Here is a 23,274-nt window from a genome sequence, read left to right as displayed (position 1 = left end):
AGACAAAATTTTTCATGAATTGAGCATATGCCTGTCGGTACATCAGTCAAACACAATACAATGAATCGAGACGGGACGTATAATTACTGAATGGTTAGTCATATTCTCGAGATTATTAACTTCTTGTAAGTTGATTGTGTCTAGAGGTTATAATTATGGATCTATAACTTCAGATAAGATTGGGTATGAATTCAAAATCCATAATGGTCTGTAACAACTATTGTTAGGAGGATATGAAAGCCGGCGTTGTAATCCCTAGAACGATATCTCACACGACTAATAACAATAATGGTTGTTTATGCATTTCATTTCAATTTCTCCGTAAATTTTCATTTCCAAGCAACCCTTCGGTTTCGCATGCCATTTACATCATCCACCAAGCAAAACCCTGACACTGAATCAGCATCGTGGGTCACTTGTCGGAAAACGACTCAATGAACAGCAGTTGACCTCCGCTTTTTGTTTGGTCCGAGCAGTGAACAGTTTTGACTCCGGAAAACGACGGTCAGAGGGAAGAAAGGCTTGCCAATTAGTGCATCGCTTCGCCGTCGCGTGCCCTACTAAACCTCAAAAGCCCTAGGAAAACCTTTGCAGTGCGCATAAGAAAAGGATGTATCTATCTCCCCCTCCTCCTCAACACGCTTCAGTTAAGCTCCATGGTCTCACTGGCCCGAAGGTATCTCCTTTCTTTCTAGCTCTTCGTGAAAAAATCCAATTTCTGCGCCGCTCAAAATGAATAGTATGAGAAAGGGGTGATTTTGGTCGAATTACAGGTTTTTTGGAGGAAATTTAGAGTACATTGCAGTTCCCCGAAAATAAAAGAGGCATCAAGCTACATTCCTCCAGCTCCAATTTTTCTCCCGGATGGACCATGGAAGCAGGTGAGGACGCATCCATTCATAAATTGAGGTTCACGTGCCTGTCTATATATTTTATGTTCAAGGATCGACATTCTTGAAATGGGAATAGCTGTGCCAGGAATGGGGAGGGCTTGTGTTTTGAAAATGGTTTGGTTCTAGTTAAGTTTGTTTTTTTTCTTTCCGTGTTTCTTTATGGTTGAAGGTCCTGTATTTTGGTGATAATTATGCAAACGAGCAAATGGGGTTTGCGATATCTTTGAGGCTGAGTCTATTGAACAATTTTAGATTTTTTTTTTTTCTTTCATTGAGGTGTGACATTAATATGGTAACTCGTGATATTGGAAACAAAATCCAATAGTAACTCTACTGATGTTGTAATGTCTGTACGTGCACTCACGTGTCGGGTTGTTGATGAGTTCTGGAATTGCAAGGCTTGAAAAGCTACATTGTTTAACAGGGTGGCAAGAGCACATAATTTTTTTTTTTTTTTTTGTGTGTGTTGGTGTGGTTTGGGGGAGGGGGGAGGGGAGGGAAGGGAGGAATTGTTATTCTGTAATTCGTGAACTGCTTAAAACGCTTTGTGTAAGAGTTCTCATAATCTCCTTCTACACTTGTTTTAATTATCTGTGGCAACATTTCTCTGATCAAACCAAGTACTGTGACACTGTAGATCCCTGGAGGAGTTACTGCTGCAGAGGGATTCGGAGCTGCTGGCATATTTGGTGGTTTACGTGCCAAAGGAGAAAAACCAGATCTAGCACTTGTTGTTTGTGATGTGGATGCCATTTCAGCAGGTTTGTCTTGAATTGGTATGTTTCTAGATTCATGTGCTCTTAGGGCACTGAGTTTATGAGAATTTTGCTGATTATTTAACCCCAATTCATGGTAGGGTCGTTCACTACAAACATAGTTGCAGCAGCACCCGTTGTGTACTGCAGAAATGTATTAGAATCATCAAGAACTGTGAGTAAAGCATTATGTTGTTCTCAATAGTATTCTGTTTTTCTTTGTAATCAGATATAGAAGCACAGTGAATAGTTGTACTTTTTGTCTGATGGCTGGATTATGTCACATAGATCGGTTTGCCGTATCTTTTCGAGGGGGTGTTTCGTGTAGATTTGTTCACTTTTCATTTGATTGTGCATGTTCTTGCACTCATGCGTGAATCCTTGAAATGGGAGAAAACAGAATAATATGGAGGTGGGAGGGGCCAGAAGGCTATCTCTTGTTTACATGGTGAAGTAGTTGTTCTACTGACAGTCTTTATTTAGTAAAAGATGTCTCATGACATGCAATGCAATGTTTAAAATACTTATAAGAATCCAAAAAGACATCAAAGAAGACTTACAAATGATTTTTAATGTTCATCTTAACACAAGATAAAGCGCAACAGCCTCAAAGGAGCCATGTAACCAATCCCATTTGGGGCGTAGGCCTTGTTGTTGTTTTCCCTATCTGTACTTTCCCAGAGAAGTCCTAGCCAATTTTTTTTTTTTTTGTTACATTTAATGTATCACTGTTTCGATGGACATCTTTATTATAATCTATAGATTAAACCTTGATTTGGCTCCTCAAAGACCCTCTGATTTACTAGATATGCAAATTTTTCAGGCACGTGCGGTGTTGATAAATGCTGGTCAAGCCAATGCAGCAACTGTAAGCTGACTCTTTGTGTAGTTCACAACAATTGCATCTACCCATGTCCCTGCTCTGCTCGGGAGTGCTAAGGAAAATGTTTCATTAAGTGAAGTTTATTCGCTGCAAAGAGAAAATCAAGTTCATAGAGTGGCATCTGAAATAATTTCCCTTGATTTAGGCCCAACTCCTCAATAGCTAGGGGTTTGACTGGCTGAATATAATTGTTTTTTTCCAGGGAGATGCTGGTTACCAGGACGTGATAGACTGTGTAAAATATCTGGCTGAAGTATGTGACACCTTTACCTTTCTATTTTGAGAGGCAGTGTATTTGTCATAATTTTCTCAGTTTGAAATTACAAATTCATAATTGCAGCGGCTTCAAGTAAGGCCTGAGGAGATTTTGGTTGAATCCACTGGTGTAATAGGTCAAAGAATTAAGAAGGTATGTGCGGCATTGGTTCTTGTATTTTTAAATTCTTTCTTCCATGCACAACTCAGCATGTTCATGTGACCTGTAAATACTTTGAAGTTTTGTGGGACACTTTTGGTAGAAGACATTGCTTTGCGGCCCCTATGATTTAAACTGAGAGTTTATCATACCACTGTCATATGCAGGATGCTCTTCTCAATTCGCTTCCAGAATTAGTCAATTCACTATCACCAACTACTGAAGGGTATTTATTTACTTTCTCGTTTTATGTACAACCTTCTAGCATAAACTTACCGACGTGATTGTTTTTCTTAACTTCATAGTATTTCTTATTTCTTTTTTTCTGCATTCATTTTTTTGAGAATCGAACTGTCCTTTTGTTACCCGTTGTACGTGTATCAAAAGTTAAGGTTTTGTGCCGGGCTGTGCAGTGCAGACTCTGCAGCAGTTGCAATAACAACAACTGACCTTGTGAGTAAGAGTGTTGCTGTTGAGGTTAAGGTAAGCTTGAAGCCTCTGTACTTATCATTTGCCCTTTTCACTTCTCTCTGTCATCGTATGTATCAACTGACACGTCTAACATCTGTGATATACCTGTTCTGACTATGTGATAGCATTTGTCAGATTTTACTGTTATGACTACCTGATATCAAAGGGGGCCCAATTTTAACAGGAGTTTGTGATCACAACAAAAATTTTTATTGCACTTTGTGTGCATATATCTTGTGTGACTACTTGTTTGCACATTGCATAACATAAACCTGGGGTCAAAATCTATCGTGTTTCAATTTTCCTATTCAGGAACTATTATAAAAAATAAAATAAATGAGCGTGCGTTTGGTTCAGCTTTAGGGACTTTGGGCTCTAAAGTCCCTTGGGGAAGGGGCATTTGGAAAATATTTTTGGACCACTTTGGGGAAATGCCAACTTTGGCAAAACCTGCCTTGGAACTTTAGCTTTTTCAGAAGGCAACTTCCAAGGTTAATGAACTTTTTTTCTTCCAATTTGCCCTTGCTATTTTTTTTCAAATTCCGGCCTTGCCATCATTCAGCCACTGTTCATCTTTTCCGACTATTGAATTTTTGGGTCACCTCCAAGGGTCTCTGCGCCTAGTTCATACTATCCTGCGTTGCCCTCGCTTGCAACTGTTAGGCAAGATCTGGAGATTCGTGGCTCTGGAGGCGTAGAAGTGGTCGGCCCTGAGAGTGTGGTTCCAGTAGAGGAGGTCCACGCAGAGGTCCCGGATGAAGCGAGCTAGGAGCGCTCGGAGAGTTTGCCGTCGAAGTGAACAAATAAGAGGTGAGCCTTGCTAGGGTTCTCGGTAAAGAAGGGCCTTCCATGGAGGGAAGCGAGAAGGAGCAATTCGGCTTTGGATTTGAACTTGAAGGTCCTGTGGGCATCGTAGACAAAGATTCTGAACTTCCTGAGCATGTCATCATAGTTTGCGGCCAAAATAGCGGGTGATAGATATGGTGGAGGAAAAGGAGTGGAGTGCGAACAGGGGAGTGAGGAGAGAGAGTGGAAGGAGGAGAAAGAGAGGTTGGCGATGAGCATTTGTCGCGGGAGGTGGAGAGAGGATGAGCAATTTATGTAATATCTAAGATCGAAGGAGGATTTTAATGGAGGAAATCAGAGGATGTCCAGAGCTTTGGGATTTTGACGAAGTATCAGAGGACATCCATGAAGTTCCTTTGTTTTTAACTTCAAAGCTATTTTGCAAATAACTACACCAAAAGTCACTAACCAAACAGTATTTGCTCAGTTTGCTTTGAGCAACCTTGAGTCAAAGATCTTTGGGGACAAAGATGCAGCCTGATTCCCATTCACCTTGAGGGTTGAAATTGTCAAGGTGCTGAAATTAATAGTACTACAATGTTGATCATCCGCAGCCTTATTCCTTCTATGGAATTTACAGGTTGGTGGGACAAATGTTAGAGTTGGTGGAATGGCAAAAGGTTCTGGCATGATCCACCCAAATATGGCTACCATGCTTGGTGTAAGTATTTTTATGCTTATTTCAGTATACATTTAGTTACTCATCAACTGATTGATAGCTGTGTTTCGTTAGGTTGTAACAACTGATGCTCTTGTCACAAGTGATGTTTGGAGAACGATGGTACGGATTGCTGTTGACCGGAGTTTCAACCAAATTACTGTATGTATTGATTTCATTCTTCTAAAAATTCCATTGAAATTGTAGGACATTTACAGATGCTCCTGATAATCTATTTCGGGTTTCCTCTTCCTGCTTGGCTGCTCAATTTGTAACTTAGATCTGAGTTAGCTAATCATCTTTTGTTAGTATTTTTATCCCAAAACTAATGCTTGGTTGACAGCTCATCTCCATATAGGGCTAAAACAGGAGAGAGTTTTCATTCCATTTTACCATTGCTCATCTGCACTTCCGTCAGTTGTAATCATTTTTTATTTTTATTTTGGCCGATATGGGTATCAAGTGCAGCATTCTGTTTTTTAAAACCTTTCTGTGGTGAAACTGCAAGCTCTTCGGCAATTGCTAGCCAAGACAAAATCATGGCCAGTAAGCACTTGTAGCGAAAAACACTATTGAAAAGCCAAAGCCAAAGACAAAGTGTCACAGAAAAAAATGAGCTATATTAACGTTCGGCTGTTCTCATTGAACAAGTTTGAGAGACTAGAACTTTGGCTATGTTGTAGGAGGCTACCATTCATTCTATTGGCATAAGCTTGTCTTACAGCAACACATGCAAACCTTGATTCGGTTAGACAGAAATTGCTTTTTGAGAATTGATTAAGTTGCTTCCATTGAGGAGTACCTACCATGTACAGGAGAAGGCACATATAGGAGCCTTCACCACAAATTGCCCAAACTATGGGAAGATTAAAGTGTCGGAGAACCTGCACTATTTTTGTGGGGTTGACATCACATACTAGCCTCCCTTTTGAATATTAAGGAGGTCTGTAAGATGAAATTAGTGCTGACTTTGTTATCTTTGTGTTTTGACTTTTTTAGTCTCCCTGATCTGTTATTAGTGTCTTTGTAACTGACGTCCGTTATCTGTCTTAGTTTTCTCCCATTTCATCCATCCCAATGTCATCTATGCTTTTTCAATTTAAACATGATTTTGGTACTATGTCAAGCATGATTTTTGGTACTATGTCGAGTATGGTGCATCATGATGTTCTATCGGTGTGTTTGCTATAGTAAAACAACTCCATCTTTGTTTATATATCTTCATAGATATACTCACATGATTCTGTTATTTCATTTATTGTCTCGTTAACAGCTAATATTTGCCTTTATATGCCATCCACTATTTCAAGTTAGTTAAAGATATCCATCATTGTACAATGAAGTTTATGAGCTTATTAACAATTAAAGCACCTGCAGTTGATTTCCTGCAGGTAGATGGAGATACCAGTACCAACGATACTGTCATTGCTTTGGCTAGTGGCTTATCTGGATCAAACAGGATATCTTCTTTGCACAGTGACGAGGCAATGCAACTTCAAGCATGCCTTGATGGGGTAAGCTTGGGGCAACTTTTCCTTTGGTTTATTTTTAGTGCACATCACGAGGATTTTGACTATTACTAGCACGCTATTTAATATGCATCATCTCCTTTCATTTGCTCAGAGCCTCAAACTGCATAGTCTATATAGGTGAATGCTTGTTCGAACTGTACTTTAGTTTGTAAAATTCCGTGAAGCATGGGGATAGATGTACAGATTGATGAAATACTGGATCTGAATGCCACATGTATTGGTAAAATATGGCATTACAAAAGACTTAAAAGCAAACACAGCAAGCATAATGAATAGATGTTTTGTATGATGCAATCTGCATTCTGTAGATGCTCATGATAGTCTATATTCGTTACTTTTTTTATTGTGAATTTGCTTCTGATGATTTACACATTATTTTCAGGTGATGCAAGGTCTTGCTAAATCAATAGCATGGGATGGAGAAGGAGCGACATGCTTAATTGAGGTTCGCATGTTATATTTCCCAAGTAGCACTCTAAAATTTATTTTAATCTTGCAATCAAAAAATCAATGATAATTAGAAGGCATCGTTGCGAATCAGACCCACAATGTATTGAGTGTGATATACCAGGTTACATTTCTGCAGTATAAACACTGAGATGCCAGGTAGATACACTGGCAAATCCGTAGTTTGTCCATGTCTTGTAACAGCGTCTTTTTTTATACAGTTACAAATTATATGGTTTTAGGGTGGCAGGGCAGAAATCGGGGCATTATTTTCATGTTTTGTGATTGGAGATGGTCTTAAACTACACCATAGGCTACAGTGGCTGAGATGCTCTCGGATAGTCCCCTACTGATTAAGGAATTATTCTGTATTCAAAGAAAAAAAAGGGCAAAAGTAAGGATTATCGTGTTATTAATATGTCATGCCCAATCCTTGATGAAGCTTAAACATATTAGTTCTTGATAAATCTGCATGTGCTCTTTGTTTCTCGAAATCGTGGTCTGATGGCTGATCTTCATTTATTTAGTCCTTTAGAGACTTTTTTATTTGTTAAATGGCAACCCAATAATTAATGCTGTCTGATCTTTTGGTGACCAGACGAGATTGATGCAGTTTACATAAAGTATGAAGGATATAGGTTGATAGACAGTTTTAACCTTTTAAAACTGATGCAGGTCAATGTGACTGGAGCCAACAGTGAGGCTGAAGCAGCAAAAATTGCACGGGCAGTTGCATCTTCGTCTCTTGTTAAGGTATGATAATGAACTTGAGCATTCAGCTCTAGGTGGGTTGTCAGGCTAACTGACAGAGAAGTTTGTGAAATTAGGCTGCTGTATATGGAAGAGATCCAAACTGGGGACGCATTGCTTGTGCTGCTGGTTATGCTGGAATTCCTTTTCAGCTAAACAGGCTCCGTATAGAACTTGGTGACATTCTTTTAATGGATGGTGGACAGCCACAATCATTCAACAGGTATTAGGGAGAGCATATATTCTGTGGTTGGATCTAGGGTTTATCTTAAGAGCTTAGCTGTGATGTTGAACGTTGTAGTTAAATACAGGATAAGCGGTATGAGTGGTTCCTTCGGAGTTGCACAACTATTTTTCTCTTTTTCATTCTTTAAAGAAGGTAACCAATCGCCAGGTTCAAAGACAGAAAGGATGTATTTCTTGTCAAAATCTAACTAAATTGCTTTTTGCTCGACCATATTTTTAATCCCATCACCATTCATCTAGGCAGAAATGAAGCTTTTTTGTGTTAAAGAGTGCGTTTGCTGAGTATTTCTTGGTTGTTTGGCCCAAGAACTGAACATGCTTGAAAGAAGTCATTTTCACCAATTTTAACATGTGAAATCTCTCTCATTCGTCTTTGTGCTAAATGAACTGGATACAGGGATGTGGCCAGCAACTATCTCAGGAAGGCTGGTGAGGTCCATGGTTCAGTTGGAATTCGAATCTCCGTTGGTAAGATCTTGTACTTACCTTTTCGTTTGCAAGTTGCTTGCTCTTATCATGTTGACTCTGTAGCTAATTTTGTATGTTCTGTAAAGATAGCAAACATCACTCGTCATCAAGGTACTTCATAGTTTGAGGGGATAGCGCTGTAGCATACCGAGAAATTGTGGCAAGCATCTGTTTTCCTCGTTTCATGTCTGTGGTTGTGGGTGTGGATGTAGTTGGAGAGTCACAAAAAACTGGTCTTTTCTGATTCATTGGATGAGCATAGATATTCCCAAATGATAAAAGTTAGTAAGACCCACTAAAATCTGTTAGAAGGCTTAGAAAGCTCACGTCTTCCTGTAGGTTACTTTCTCATGTTAACTGATGTGGCTTTTAAGTTGTTTCCTGTGTGTACTCACTGGTGGTATTATTAGGTGGAAAATAGTCAGCTTGTTCCCCTTCGTGGTAAAATATAGCAAGCGTGGTAAGGTCCCACGTGATAAAAGTTTTCATGCATTTCGCATGTAGACATTTCTTTAGATGATGGACTTCCGTGTATTGATGTGCTGTCTTGCCCGATCTTCAGTTTCCCTGTTCACTTTTAACAGTTCTAGTCCTTGCATAAGTGAGATGTCAACATCCTCCTGTCCATGCCAAAGTTGAAGATATAAACCCAATAATGTCGATTCTGTTTTGGCTTCGGTTACTCTGACCTTCATCTCATATGCAACTGCTGTTCGGCTTCACATTCTTTTCACACAGGTGATGGGCGAGGCAGTGGGAAGGCATGGGGCTGCGACTTGAGCTACGATTATGTGAAAATAAACGCCGAATACACAACTTAAAGCCGACATCCATTGGTCACCCTGTTGGTCTGCTAGTGCCATAACTATTTAGTGCACCTATAGCTCGGTTTTACAAAGTTGATTTGGTGAATGAGATTTGACGATTGCGGGCTTATCATTCAGCTTTTTCTTTTGACGCAAATGGAGTTGGATCACTTTCAGAAAGTGGTCATAAACCCTGCTTTAGGATAGTAATTCATGCGCAGATTGGCTAGCAAATCACGCTCTCCGTTTGTTCTACTGCTTTGTGTAGTCTGGGTTCCTTTTCTTGAAGGTGATCAAGCAGGCAAGAGGTATTCCATTTTGTAAGCTTATTTGAATTAGCTCGGCAAGAAGAATTTTCCACAAAATTTTGCACTTTCCAGAGCTATTTGAAATGGGATCAAATTATTACAGGTTTCCGACATGATTGCCCTCCTTTGTTCACGACACTGGAAGACCACGACCCTCAGAGAGTTGAGGCGTCTCAGTACCAAGCAAATCCGATTGCCAGAAAGTTGGCAGAATCAAAGGGGTTAGGTTCTTCACACAGCCTGCTTATAAACAAAGCCTCGACAACACAATCGGTCGACATATACATCTTTTTTAATTAATAATCACTTTTCACCCGTCATCAGTTACTCTACAAATACAATCTGGCTAAATAGGAAAATTAGAACGAAGAAACTAACCACAATTAGAATAGAGAAAACACAAGATCGGTACCGTGCCTACCCACTTGTTGAGGCAATTGACGACCGAAGGAACTCGGCACGAGATTCAGTAAGTGACGAATTTATTGTTCCTTCTCTTTTTAGTTGGTCACAAATTCTCATTTGCCAACACCCATGTCCTTAACGAATTTATTAGAAAACACTGACTTTCAGTTTCCGCAAAAGAACGGAATACAGAGATCCGAATGCAGGGCTCCATCGGACATATGGAAATATGCAACGCTCACTAAATAGCCAAACATAGACCACAGCTAATACCGTGGATTGACAAAACATTCACACTAGGTGTCTCAAAACACCAAATACGAGCTGTCCAAACATGTGTAACTCGGTAGGTCTTACGATAGCCGCCAAACAAAACCACTTGTTAGAATTATTTATATACATGACCTGCCAAAGAGTTCAGGTCATCAACTGGGGATCATCTCACAGTGCCTCTGCGGCAGAGTAGTGCACCTGAGTCAGGGAGTGCTTGAAGAAGCTGCTCCCACAGGAGGAGTCTGGGACAGGATTTCCAATATCAAATTGGCGCATGTCATCTGGAATGCCAAGACGGCAATTATTATCATCCAGCTTGTTAAAACACCTATCAGAACTTCCAGATGGTCGGCGAGAATGCTTCTTTTTCTTGTCCCTCTTGGACGAGTCCTTGCCAGATGTTCCTCGTGAGAAGTCTTTCCCTTTCTGGCCCCTCTTTCCATTTCTCTTATCCTTCTTGGGCACCTTCTGTTGCTTTGTGCCCCTACTGAGAAAGTGAGAAACTGATGTTGGTGGCGGATCATAGACGTCAGGAGCCCATCTCACTGTAAGCTTCCCAGGAGAAGCACCCAGTTTCTCACGAGTGCCTTTCATGGCAGATACAAGCTCCGAAGACGTCTGCAACAGATAAAAGTGTCAACAACGGATAAACACACAAACAAATAGCAAATGACAAACCATGAAAAGGAAAGTCACAAGAAGCGCGCATTGTCATCGACTCCAACAGTGGCTAGCTAAATGCTTAAATGATACTTCTAGTATAAACCATTAGAAGGATGGAACCAAGTACATGAAAGCACTTCTCCCTTGTCCTTAGAACAAGCTGCCATCACAAACACACACTGGATCATTCATAGACATAAATAACTTACAGAAATGTTAAGGACATAAATGCACACACCCGGCTCCTTCCACTTTGTGCAGGAAGCCTACCTTTTTAGTTCAAGAGGATAACACTACAAACGCTATATCCAGTGGCTACTCAATAGTACCTAAGACCACATAAAAAAGTGAGACAACCGAAGGAAACAAAACCAACATGTTGAAAAATAAACAATTTCCGAAATGAAAACATTAATCGCGTAAGAACCAAAGAAACTCGCAAAAAAGAAAAGCTGGAGGATGAAAAAAGAGAAACTAGACAGAAATTAGCAAGTAAAATTAAGAGCCCTGTAAGGGAAGCAGGATCTTATCAAATAGAAAGTAGAGCAAGCCCTACATCCATAACTGGGAAGGAACTTACAGGAAAAGAAATTGAACGTGAGTAGACATTATTAATGTGCTCCTCTGAGAATAGTTCTCGCAAAGCGGATTCGGGCTCATCAGCCGATTCATCAGACAACAAATGTGGAGATAACTTCTCTCGAGGCAATGGAAAAGTTGCACATTTAACGAGACACTTCTCATACTTAGCCTTAAGCACAGAAACTCCACGTGATATCTCTGCTTTCGAAGTACCAACTACAGCTTCACTGTCTTCGACATGTAAAACATTACCCAGAGTATCACCAAGTTCACTTATCAAGTTCTCACAGACAATCGAGTTGCTCCCAAACGTCGAAGAGCATCCGTCCATTGATGCGAGTTTCTAGGGGAGAGAAATGCAAAAGGAAACAGAGTCAGCAACAGTTGATGATTCAGTGTTCAAGAATAACCACAAAACCAAAACAGCAATATATGGTTTTTTTTTTTGGTAAGGAAAACAGCAATATATGTTCTCCTCCATAGACTTAGGGAATTTGACGACAAGGAAAGAGATTAAAACCAAAAGTTTGCCCCGTATATACAAGTAATAACAAGTCAAATCCACAGACGATGCTTATCCGTAAAGCCAATTGTAGGGAGTTCCACCCAGGGAAATGATGAGCCACAACAACATATTCAGGCACTACCACTAGAAAGGGCTCCTGAATACAACACGATGGTGAACCCATCCCAAATAAACTCGACTGTAGGATTTTCACAGGGCAACGACAGAGAGTTCGTGAACATAGGTAAGATTAGGACATCAAGCAAGCTCACAAGCCGAAGAATCCTAGGAAATATTTACTTTTCAAATTGAATAGAGGTTGTAGGGATAGAACGTTAACCACTGTAATTTTCAACCAATAGAGAAACTTGCAAAACGAGAGAGGTAGCAGCTTAACCCATAATATCCATTTTCCTTTTGGCTCCTCATGGCAGTTTATCAGCTAAGCACACAAAAATGCTAACAATCGCAAATCACAAGCCATGAACAAGACTTTCAACCGGAAAAGTGGCATACCTTACAAGACGGCAAGGGCATTCAAAGTGATTATAGAACCTCAGCTACTCGCACAGCTCGGTACAAGTCCGTCAATGGCCAAAAACTTTTACGTTGCACAACAAACAGGAGAGAGATAGGCAAAGAAAAACCTAAACGCAAAATGAGAACGCCGACGGTAACTACGGGAAGCCTAATGTTAACTAAGATTACCACGCCGATCACCCTTTTCGAGGTGTTTCAGGCGATGCGGGCACAAGCCACCATGGAAGTAGGTCAGGGAAGGGATCAGGAGGAGATCGCAGGGCACCGAAGGCATGGTGAAATGCTCTTCGAAACCCCCGGGTCACAAGCCCTAAGAACGAAACACCGTGTTCTCAGCGCGTCGCCACGGTGGCCGCCGGCGTATCGAGACGAGTCTACAGCGAATGGGACGAGGAGGAGGAAAAAGCTCGAACGATGCAGCGATTGCGTGGATCGAGGATTCGAGTCGGTGAATCTTCAGGTCGCGACGCTCATGCCTGGCTGATTCGAAGAGAAGACGAGGGATCGATGAAGGAACGAAGAAGATGATGCTGAGAGTGAGAGGGGATAGAGCAAAGCGCGTGAAGAAGAAGAAGAAGAAGAAGAGGAGGAGGAGGTTGGGAGAGGGACAGGAGGGTCAACGGATCGGCAGGCGAGATTGATGGCGGTCCGTGGAAAACGAATCTGGAGCGTACACGTGTTTACGCGAGGGCGTGTGCTTTTTTCCACGCTTGCCCTTGCTCAGATATTAGCTCGAAGCTGGGTGGGCCAAAATGTTGGGCCCATTACAAGCCCGCCATAACAAGAACAACTTGCCTGGATCCGATCATGTAAAGTAAAGGCAATCACAGCCATTGATTACGTGAATCTCTCAAACAAGATTCGCACGATCAGCGACTCCGATTGATCCGAGTCCAGACAAGATTAAAGCCCCCGACAAATAAGAGAATGGAGACTAGAATGTTGTCCGTCTGCATTCCCGTACAAAAAAAAAAAAAAGTGAAGTAAAATCTCCTGAAAAAATGATAACTGTCGTGGTAATAAACTCATAAAAGATATCGGGACATAACAATAAATCTTTGAGAGGATATATCACCTAAAGCGTTCCTCATTGCGATACAAAAATAAAGTTTATCGCTCGAAATTTCTTCACAATCGGTGGGAAAAAAAGCACATTCATATGTGATGCGAGAAGAATCGCACATAATGCTTGAATATGATGCGATTAGCCTGAGTGTGTTGTTCAATATAGTGACTTTTAGATCCACTATATATTTATCGTTTTCCACTACGTACTTATCTTTAGTTGCATATGCTATTATGCTATACCTCAGATAAGATTAGTGATTATTTAGGTCTTTCTTTTCTTGGGATATCTCGGTGAATTGGAAAAATAACCAAAAATGCCATAAACTTATTGCACTTGTTCTTATTGCACTTATGTCAATTTAGTCTTAAATATTTCAATCTAACTAATTCAAGTCTTAAATCTTTTTTACAATTTGCCAATTTATTCATTCTTGCAAGTTTCAACTGAAAATCGCTGAAGTGTATGCCAACCGTCCTACCTATCACGATTGACATCGAAGTGAACAGTGTTTGCAATTTTCTATAGTTTTTTGCTTTGTATTTTTTTTTTTTTCATTCTTCTTCACTAGTCTCGGTGATCGGGTCGGCAAGGCTCAACCTGGTCGGGCTCGCCCGGCCTCGAATGAGGATCACCCTTGCCATCTTTGGGCAAGGTCACCTCACTGGGACCTAACAAGGCCTCAACCAAAAGTGGAAGAAGGAAAAAAAAAATCGATAAAATAAAAAAAAATTATTAAAATTCAAAAAAGTTATAAAATTATAAAATTGTCCACGTCGGTATTGGCCAGCATCTACATCAATGATTTAGGAATTGACGTTTGAATTTTTTTCATGCGAGGTAGCTAATACCTTTTTTAAATATCAAATGAAAACGTCTAATTAAAATCTCTATTAAACAAGTTACAAGTGAGTATCGGACAAGAAAAAGATGAGATAATCAAGAATTGGATGATTCGCGAATCATCGGAGATTTCAATGATTATCAAAACTACTTTGCTAATTTTTGGGGTTAAAACAATAATCTAGCGCACGATAATCCTTTTTAGTGTGAATAAGACAAGGATAATTAAGTGTATTCACCAAATCGGTCTTTTGGCATCATCTCCGATTCTCCGCTCAGCACACATAAAAAAGCGGGCAAAAGCCACAAAAATTTTCAATCTAGGACTGATATGACATTTTTACCCTAAGCTTTTTCTATGACACAAAAAATTCTAAACTTGCATCTATCTCGTACATTTAATTTACGTCAAGATTCTGCTAATAAACACTGTTAAAACTCTTCCTATGCGAACTTCGGAAAGCAAATGATGTTGGCTAGGGCCCATGTGCTTTTGACTCAAAAATCATACGATGAAACTTTGAAAAAGTATAAATGCATCACATAAGTATAGGTTTTGGGATTTTTCGTGTCACGAGAAAAATTTTAAGGTAGATATGCCACAATGGGTACAGTTTGAGATTTTGATATCGCAAAAAAAAAAAAAAAAAAAAAAAAAAATAAAAGGTTCACAGTGGACATAATTTGAGATTTTTCGTGACCTTTTTCTCTATAAAAAATTTACCGCTTAATTATTTGAGCAAACGGAACGATTACATTGACCATTCAACAATATTTTAAGTGTTATGCTGAACAAGTTAAAAGTCAATGAAAGACATTACACGTTGAATCAAAGCTTAAGGATCGTTTCCGTGAATTTCTTTTTGACAAATAATGACGTGAATGTCCTTAATCCATTATAACAAAAAATTAGAAAATTTTGTTAAGGTCCATTCCTTACTTCTATGGTTCAAAATTTAAAAAAAAAAATGTAACGTCAACCAAACCCTTTCCCTTTCTCATTTTCCATGCCTTTCTGTCCATTTGAAATGCTGAAACAAGGTGTAACGTTAACACAGAACACATCAGAAAGCAAAATCAATTTTGAATACCATACAAACACGATGACTGCAAGGTAATCCCTATTCACGAACACTGCACACAATACAATCATGATGTTTGATCAACAACCACGTTACTGAATATAAGTCATGATCTACATCTATTTGCATCATCTATCTGAAATTTGGTTATACCACATTTCTAATGTGATCCGAACATTTAATTTTTTTTTTTTTAGACACGCAATTGATATACCTTCTATGTAAGGGAAATGGTAATACCACCGAGAAACCCCAAACTGTACACACGTCACTCATGTTATTTACCCGCAAAATTATTTCTCCCGTAGATTGGTAACCCATGTTATATTTGACACCAAACTAATTTTCATGTCATTCTTAAACCGATACGTCCGTGGCGAATCCAACTTTTGTAAGATTTCATCCGACATCCTCGTTAAATTGCTGACATGGAAACACGCGTCGCAAACCGCTTGGATGATTGGCTTGTGGCGTGGATCCTGGATAGAGATTCAAGAGAAACGAACCTCCTAAACGACATGTCGTCTTGGGGAAGCCAGATCTGAAGAAACCGAACCGATATTGCGATTTTTCATGACAAAAAGTGTGGGGATAAATGTGGCACGGATGTTATAAGGCCCAAAAATTAGTTTGGGATGATGCACATCGAGTATTAAAAGTATCGGATTTTTCGACAAAAGAAAATCGAATCTTTAATAGAGACAGAGAATGAACGACGACATTCAAAATTCCCAAAAAAAAGTTTTGTTTCCCGATTTGAAGTTTCAAAATAAATAGATAACATCCGAATTGCCAACTTTTTCACGTTTGACACTGAATAGTATGCCGCCATCTTTTCCTGTTGCCCATTTTTGTTTGCAGATTCCGTTGGCCAAATGCCTTTCCTTCTTCCAACAATCCCTCCCCCCTCCCTTCTCTCTCTCTCTCTCTTCATGTGACTGGTCCATTCTGTGAGACACGGATCGCCACCTCATCAATCCACAACCGTTCAGGAACTCCCCATCGAACGGTCCGTGCTCCCCGATGGACGAATCCGGGTGCTCTCTCCCAATGTCCCCTTCGCTCCATTTAAACTCCACCCCGCGATCCTGTCACTCCCCCACAAAATTTTTCTCGCTCCGATTCGCATTTCCTGAGAACTTTCCCACCGTTTTCTCGGAAAATCCTTCGCATTTCCAGTTCGTCTTCCCAACTTCGATCTACTCGGCGATGGAGTCCCTGGGCAAGCCGAAGAAGGGCGCAGGAGGTAGGAGGGGAGGCGGCCCGAAGAAGAAGTCCGTCCCTCGCTCCGTCAAGGCCGGCCTCCAATTCCCGGTCGGCCGTATCGGGAGGTACCTGAAGAAAGGCCGCTACTCGCAGCGCCTCGGCTCCGGAGCTCCGGTCTACCTCGCCGCCGTCCTCGAGTACCTCGCCGCCGAGGTATCTCTCTCTCTCTCTCTGCTTTAGTCTTCCACATTTCTAGGTTTTCGACGAACTCTGGGCTTGTTTTTGCGATCGATCGGGAAGTTTGGAATATTCCTTGCTTTGCCTTACTCTCGTTTACATCGTTAACGCAATGATACCGCCAACCTCGAATCTCTGCGATCGTTTGACTGAGTGAAGCTGAGACCAACACTGTCTAAAAGCATCTTCGATATACCTCCATTTTGGAATCTTCCCTCATTTGCCTTCCTTAGCCATCGTACTGAAGCACCTTAGCAGGGGGATTCGAACTTGTTAGTACTTAGAGCCGTGCGTGCATGTGTAGGTTCTGGAGCTGGCGGGCAATGCGGCGAGGGACAACAAGAAGAACAGGATCATCCCGAGGCACGTGCTGTTGGCGGTGAGGAACGACGAGGAGCTCGGGAAGCTGCTCGCCGGAGTGACGATCGCGCATGGAGGCGTGCTGCCGAACATCAACCCGGTCCTCCTGCCGAAGAAGACGGACAAGGCGAGCAAGGAACCCAAGTCCCCGTCAAAAGCCACCAAATCGCCAAAGAAGGCGGCTTAGGCTTCGATTTAGGGTATTTAGGGTTTGCTTTGAGAACTTCTGGTTCTTAATAGTTTAAATGGTTGCTTGTTCCCGTCTCTCCATGTACGTACTGCTCTGAAGGTGGTGGGTCTTTTTGGTTTTCTTACTGGGGATTTCTACTTTTTGAGTCTTGTGCTTCAATGAAATGAGATGGCCAGATTTTACATGCTTTGGCAGAAAAAAGAAGAAGATGGTCCTTTCCTTTCCCCTTTCTGTGAAAATTGAAATTGAATTTTGGGCGGGAAATGCCCACATTTTGCTCCGTTTTGGCGTTTCTTGAGAACAGTAAGAAATCAGTTTCTGACAGATGGAGAAGAGATGTGGGTGACTTCTCTCCTTCTCGTTGCGTTTGTGTCTCCCCAGCAGTGGGTCGCTGTTAGTCGTTCTGATTTCTTCTTCACTCGAGCAGGAAACATCTAAGTCCCCATGTTTCATCTGTTACATGTTTGGGGGATAAAGGACACATCAAATGTCAAATATTTGTGTACAGTATTTATTTTGATGTTAATATATTTTTTTGAATTACTTAAGTATCAATTTTAAAAAAAAAACAATTATTTAAGTGTCTATTTTGATGATATTGTCGGAATTTTTCAATATTGACACTAAATAATCATTTTTTTTTTATTTGATAATAAAATGATGATTTTTTGAATTACTTAAATGTTGATTTTTTTGAAAAATGATAATTTAAGTGCTAATTTTGGTGAGGTCGCAGGAGTTTATTGCAGTTAACACTAAAATGATTATTTTATTTTTCTGATTTAACACTTCGGTGATCCCAAAAAATATATTGGCACCAAATTGAATGCTGCATATACATATTGGTACTTGAAAGATACTTATGTCATGCTTGGGGTACAGCAGGTTCGAGTCGACTAATAACAAAGTTCAGGAATGAACAGGGCATAAAAGTAGTGGTACATAGGAAACTTGTATGGTAACTGGGTTGCAGTTGTTGCTGTGAATCTACCGCTGACATTTAGGAAGAGTATCGTAATGTGCTTTGAGCTCATTCGGTAACAAAATCTGGAATTAGATCTTGTGGGTGTGTGGTGTGTGAAGTGGATTAGCAAGCTCACAATCTGTTATCAGCTCTGCGTTGCTGCAGAGTTCTACTACTAGCTTGATTGCAATAGCACGATGAACTTCTCCGCTGAAGTGTTTGGTTGAACAGAGTTTGCACATTCTCTGCACTACAAGTTGATCATAAGAGCAACTCGAGCAACACCAACTGGACTGTTTGTGATCAATTCTACACTACCATAAACGCGAACCGAGCCTTTACAAACTATGGGATATCCTAGATTTTCGAGTTCATCAGATGTGATCACAGTCACAGCCATTCAAAGAATCAAATGAACAAAGAGCAAAGATGGATGGAGGATCTATGTTCTCATAGGTCATATGCCAATACCATGCGGCCACTGTTAGAAAGATTTGTAAAAGAAAACAAATTCGACCACTGCAGTGTCTGCGAGTCTATTTGCAATTTAAAGCAACTGTAAACTCAAGAGTTTCTTCGGACAAAAAAAAAAAACCTTAGTTTCTTCTCATAATATATACAACAAAAGATGCCTTTAGCACAAACTCAGGCCTCGTGCTATAATGTCATTTGCTTCTGTTTCTCCATGATGGACATCTTTAAGTCAGTCAATATAATCTAAGCACGTTTTGGATCTCTCAATGTAAATACTTATCTTGTACCACTGGAATAATGCAAAATGCAAGAAAAACATATGGATGAGTATTTCCATGTCTAGAGAATGAGCATTAACAAAACCAATGAAACCATGTCATTATCTAGCCTTGCAATTTGTCTTTTGCCAAATAGGGAACGAACTTAAAGCAAACAACAGGCTCTAAAACAGCTCAAGACTGGGTCAAGCGGGGAAAAGGAACTGCACCAAAACTACGTCCGACAAAAAGTAGCATGTTTATTCTACAACACAGGCTTAAACGAGTCTTCTGTATTGTCCACCTTCTATATATTGACTCAGAAATGACACAGCAGAATCACAAAACCTGAAATTTGAAGAGCTTGAGAGATGATGGAGGCTTTACACATGTCATTTCTGATGGAGAAAAGGGAAAAAACACCATTCAGCAATATCTCCTTCCAAGTCTCTTTCACTTCTTTGCAATGTCTGGGTGAGCTCTATTAAAACCTGTGAGGTTGATAAGGTAGAAGGAAGAACAAAAAGAGATGCTCAGAAGGAAAATACACAAGGATTATGAAGAAGCTAACCTCACTTTTATAGTAATGCAGTCCTACATAAAACAATCAGTGATATAGGAGAAGGAAGATGATCTCATACATGGAGATTCTTCATCATTTTCAGCTGACATAATCTTTGACCTAGACCGCCCAAATTATTTGAGCCAGAAATGATTGACAAACAGTGCACATATGCAGTGGTCCTCGTGCAAATGGTTATATGCCGAATGAAGTGGCGGTGGGGTTGGGGCTAAAGGTAGACCGTAGAGGAGAGCAAGGTGGTCACAGAGACAGCAGTGAATTTCATGGTAGTTGTACCTTGTCATCGACAAAGGCGGAGAAATGTCAGTAAAACTTGACAGGGGGTGCTATAGTTGCTGGCATTGTGAAAGTCAGGTGTTGGCGGTGGAATGGAGGTTGGCAAGAGACGAGGAATTTGTCCAAAATTTGGCTATTATTTTCACGTTTTCGTATCCTATCCTAATCACTTCCATTCTTCCCCTTGTCCAGATGAACAGTGCACATGGCATTCTCTAACTTATCACCTAATATCTTAGTAACCACACAGCTAAATATGCTCAGGTTTATGTGGTGAACTCACCGAGAAGCAAGTTCTTGATTAGTTATCTTATTGAACCTATGTTGATCATCATCAAGGAAAGTGTTTATTTGCCAACACGATCACAATAACTCCACCCAATGCCAAGATGTCTCCTTTTAAAAAGCAAACTTAATAACTTCCCCGAATACGTCGTAAGCGTTTCGTTACATCTTCAAGCCCACCTATCAGAGAATCTAACAGATGCACACCCTATAAAAAAACTTAAAGAGCCTGTTCGTTCCTAACTTGAGATCCCCATGGCATTGCCTCAATCTCTCTCAGAAACTGGTCCAGAAGCTTGGTTTCTTCATTCTCTATAGCATATATCATCTCTTCTACCGGTGGACAACTAAATCCATTTCCAAATTCCACTCACTCAAAAATGCAAAATCTTATCCCAAAAATACTCCAGCAAAGAAGACGAGCCTCATGTCTATGGCAACGGATAATGTTGAAGCAAGACACAACCAAACTAAATGGACAAACATAGCAAATAAATGTAATAGTTGCAAAAACTCACACACACCGAATCTCCAAAACAAACATACACAAAACACCCTGCAACAGAAAGACACACAACAACACACGATTGACGCATTGATAAACATTAAAGAAGAATTCACATAAAACCTGGAAGAGCCCCGTTCAAGTTCCTGTGAAGAATCCGACCACCACCAGAATCACCCCCGTCAATCAACTCTTTCAACCCCAAATTCCTCACCTTCTCCTCCTGCTGCTCCTTCACCTCTTCCTCCTTCTCCTCATCCTCCTTGACTTCACGGCCCTTACCCTTCAACCTCTCGAAGTAATTCCCATAGATGTACTCCGGCGAGTACCCGTTCTCGTCGTCGAACAGCATGATGTGGCCGTGCCACTCCCACACGCGATAGTCCGAGCCGGTCTCCTCGTGGAACCCGACGCAGATGTGGTGCTCGCCGATCGTGACGGCCTGGCCCGAGTTGGGCTTGAGCGAGTCAGTCTTCCCGGAGAGGATGACCTTGACGATCTCCCTCTCGAGCCTGGCCTCTTCCCTAGCAAGCCGGGACCTGCCGGGGTCGGACTCGTCGGCGCCGTAGCCGTCCTCGTCGTCGTCGTCGTCGAGATCGGAGAGGTTGTTAACGGCGTCGAAGAGGAGGTCCTCGAGGGAGAGGGGAGGGGGGCGGGCGGCGGCGGTGGAGGGAGGGCGGATTTGGAGGCGGCCCATCAGGGTTTGGAGGAGGAGGCTGTCGAAGCCGGCTGTGGAGTTGGGGAAGGAGCTCATGATTGGATGGATTGAGCGTGTGCAGAGAGACTCGAGATGGTCGAGGTCGAGTGCCAGAGAGCACAAGGGTTTTTGGAGAGAACGAAAGGGTTTAAGAGAGAGAGAGAGAGAGGAGAGAGAGTGGAGTGGACTGGGTGGAGATAGAGAGAGCGCTGAGGGGAGAGATAATATGGCGAAAACTTAGCTGCATCAGGTTTACCTGAGCTCTATTCATGCACCGTCGGATGATGTGGAGCTCACACGATCTAACGGTCAATTTAAATTTAACTCACATGATTTAGATGATCATTAGATTTTTTTTTGGTTAGAATTATCGTTAGATTAAGTAAATCCCACGTAGGTCGATTTCAATTATTGGATCGTCCAAAAAAAAAAGAGAGAGAATTTCAATTATTCGTACACTGAGCTGGCATTAACCTTAATTCAAAATATGATAATTGGAGGGGCTCGAAGATAGGCTTTACTAAGCAGAGGGACGAAGGTGGCTTTGCTCATGAGTTAGCCATCAAGTGAAAAGGGACATGCTGACTTGTTTTCTTTATGGAGCAGACTGTAAACTTTCTTTCATTTCATTATTGGATACAAGGGTAATTTTAAAAAGTTAAAAAGTGAGATAAAATCCATTCGTAGGTGGATAATAACTAGATTTTTTCCATTTTCAAGGAGTCTCCATTTTTTCCTAAACTTTTCGTACAAGCATCTAAATGCGTGCATGGCAAAACTTCTACTCTAAAATCAACTTCTGATCAGAAGTTGATCTTTTTACTTTTGAAAAGAAGTGATTTTTTTTTTTTTGAACTTCTTCAAGTAGCTTCAAAACTATTTTTGGAGACAAAAACTGCTCTAAAAGTAAGGAAAATAAAATTGCGTAATCAAATGGATTCCTTCTCCGTAAGTTGCGTTACCAATTAGATTTCTACTTCGGAAGAACTTCTAGAGCAAAAATTTCACTTCGTAAATGTTGTCATGTGTGCCACAAATGCCCAATAAGCTAGTCAATTATAGAACGAAGTATTCGACCAAAAAAAAAAAAAAATTGTAGAAAGAAGTAGACAAGACTGCCTCTTTGACCCAAAAATAAAAGGAACAACGAGAAATAAAGGTCCAACAAGTCTCAAAAGGTAAAAAGCCCTAAGCCCATGCATACCAAAGCGGAAAAGGGGTTCTTCCCCCAACGAATCAGGTGAAACGCGAGCAGCATATAAGATTATAGAGTGAGCGATCTCGTTCGGTGTTTACCCACCTAAGCTTTTCATGAGACGAGATGGGTAATTTAGATTACTTAGTTCATGACGAAATGAATCTAGTCAAAATCATGTTTATGATAAACTTACGAATAGCATGAGGGGCACGACATTTAGTTGAGAAAACTATCAAATCTGAGTTCTGCACACTTTATTCATGTGTAACCCCCCTCGTTAACTTTCGCATGTCATTCCAAATTTAGTCTGTACGTGAGTGGAGGTGTAAAAATCTTATCTTACATTGCTTGTTTACACGATTCATATGCTCTTTTACATACATATACAGTTTGCGTCCACTTATTAGCTTAAACTTTTGGATTCCACGTTCTAAAGCATCCAAGGAAAAAGAAGGATCTATCTGCATTTCTTCTCTATAAACAGCAAAGTAAGCCTCCTCCTTCATGTAAGGGATGCTGAATCACAGACCGTAGATACAAATTCAAACTCCTGCATTTCCTTCCATGTTGAAGTGAACAAAATACCCTTCTTGCTATGATCCAAA

General features: G+C 40.7%; 4 protein-coding genes across 8 annotated transcripts; 2 read left to right on the top strand and 2 right to left on the bottom strand.

The window, feature by feature from the left end:
- The first annotated feature begins 379 nt into the window (after window positions 1-379).
- Window positions 380-9,562, top strand: LOC115749768 (arginine biosynthesis bifunctional protein ArgJ, chloroplastic). 4 transcript variants are annotated; one of them, XM_030686735.2, is made up of 17 exons: window positions 380-676; window positions 774-881; window positions 1,531-1,654; window positions 1,750-1,823; window positions 2,472-2,516; window positions 2,734-2,784; window positions 2,872-2,940; window positions 3,114-3,172; window positions 3,360-3,429; window positions 4,844-4,924; window positions 4,997-5,083; window positions 6,313-6,435; window positions 6,836-6,898; window positions 7,576-7,653; window positions 7,728-7,873; window positions 8,294-8,325; window positions 9,103-9,562. In XM_030686735.2, exons 1-17 carry the CDS (start codon window positions 611-613, stop codon window positions 9,183-9,185), a joined length of 1,359 nt encoding a protein of 452 aa, XP_030542595.1. In that variant the 5' UTR covers window positions 380-610; the 3' UTR covers window positions 9,186-9,562. The 4 variants fall into 4 exon arrangements, with proteins under 4 accessions (XP_030542595.1, XP_030542598.1, XP_030542597.1 ...); XM_030686734.2 differs by having other exon boundaries at window positions 381-676; window positions 8,294-8,364; XM_030686738.2 differs by lacking the exon at window positions 7,728-7,873.
- Window positions 9,563-10,111: 549 nt separating this feature from the next.
- On the bottom strand, window positions 10,112-12,600 carry LOC115749712. 2 transcript variants are annotated; one of them, XM_030686647.2, is made up of 3 exons: window positions 12,423-12,600; window positions 11,400-11,744; window positions 10,112-10,780 (listed from the first exon to the last, which is right to left on the bottom strand). In XM_030686647.2, exons 1-3 carry the CDS (start codon window positions 12,441-12,443, stop codon window positions 10,325-10,327), a joined length of 822 nt encoding a protein of 273 aa, XP_030542507.1. In that variant the 5' UTR covers window positions 12,444-12,600; the 3' UTR covers window positions 10,112-10,324. The 2 variants fall into 2 exon arrangements, with proteins under 2 accessions (XP_030542507.1, XP_030542508.1); XM_030686648.2 differs by having other exon boundaries at window positions 10,112-10,774.
- A 3,918-nt stretch (window positions 12,601-16,518) lies between these two features.
- On the top strand, window positions 16,519-17,659 carry LOC115749782 (histone H2A-like). The gene is made up of 2 exons (XM_030686755.2): window positions 16,519-16,856; window positions 17,185-17,659. The coding sequence occupies exons 1-2, from the start codon at window positions 16,647-16,649 to the stop codon at window positions 17,425-17,427; spliced, it is 453 nt and encodes a 150-aa protein (XP_030542615.1). The 5' UTR covers window positions 16,519-16,646; the 3' UTR covers window positions 17,428-17,659.
- A 1,702-nt stretch (window positions 17,660-19,361) lies between these two features.
- On the bottom strand, window positions 19,362-21,678 carry LOC115749765. Its single transcript, XM_030686730.2, has 2 exons — window positions 20,898-21,678; window positions 19,362-19,616 (listed from the first exon to the last, which is right to left on the bottom strand). The coding sequence occupies exons 1-2, from the start codon at window positions 21,526-21,528 to the stop codon at window positions 19,579-19,581; spliced, it is 669 nt and encodes a 222-aa protein (XP_030542590.1). The 5' UTR covers window positions 21,529-21,678; the 3' UTR covers window positions 19,362-19,578.
- Window positions 21,679-23,274: the final 1,596 nt, after the last annotated feature.

This window comes from Rhodamnia argentea, chromosome 7, assembly GCF_020921035.1.
Source record: "Rhodamnia argentea isolate NSW1041297 chromosome 7, ASM2092103v1, whole genome shotgun sequence".
In the NCBI taxonomy this organism is placed as follows: domain Eukaryota; kingdom Viridiplantae; phylum Streptophyta; class Magnoliopsida; order Myrtales; family Myrtaceae; genus Rhodamnia; species Rhodamnia argentea.
The sequence above is the reverse complement of the archived record's forward strand: the minus strand, read 5'-3'. Positions and strand labels throughout refer to the sequence as shown.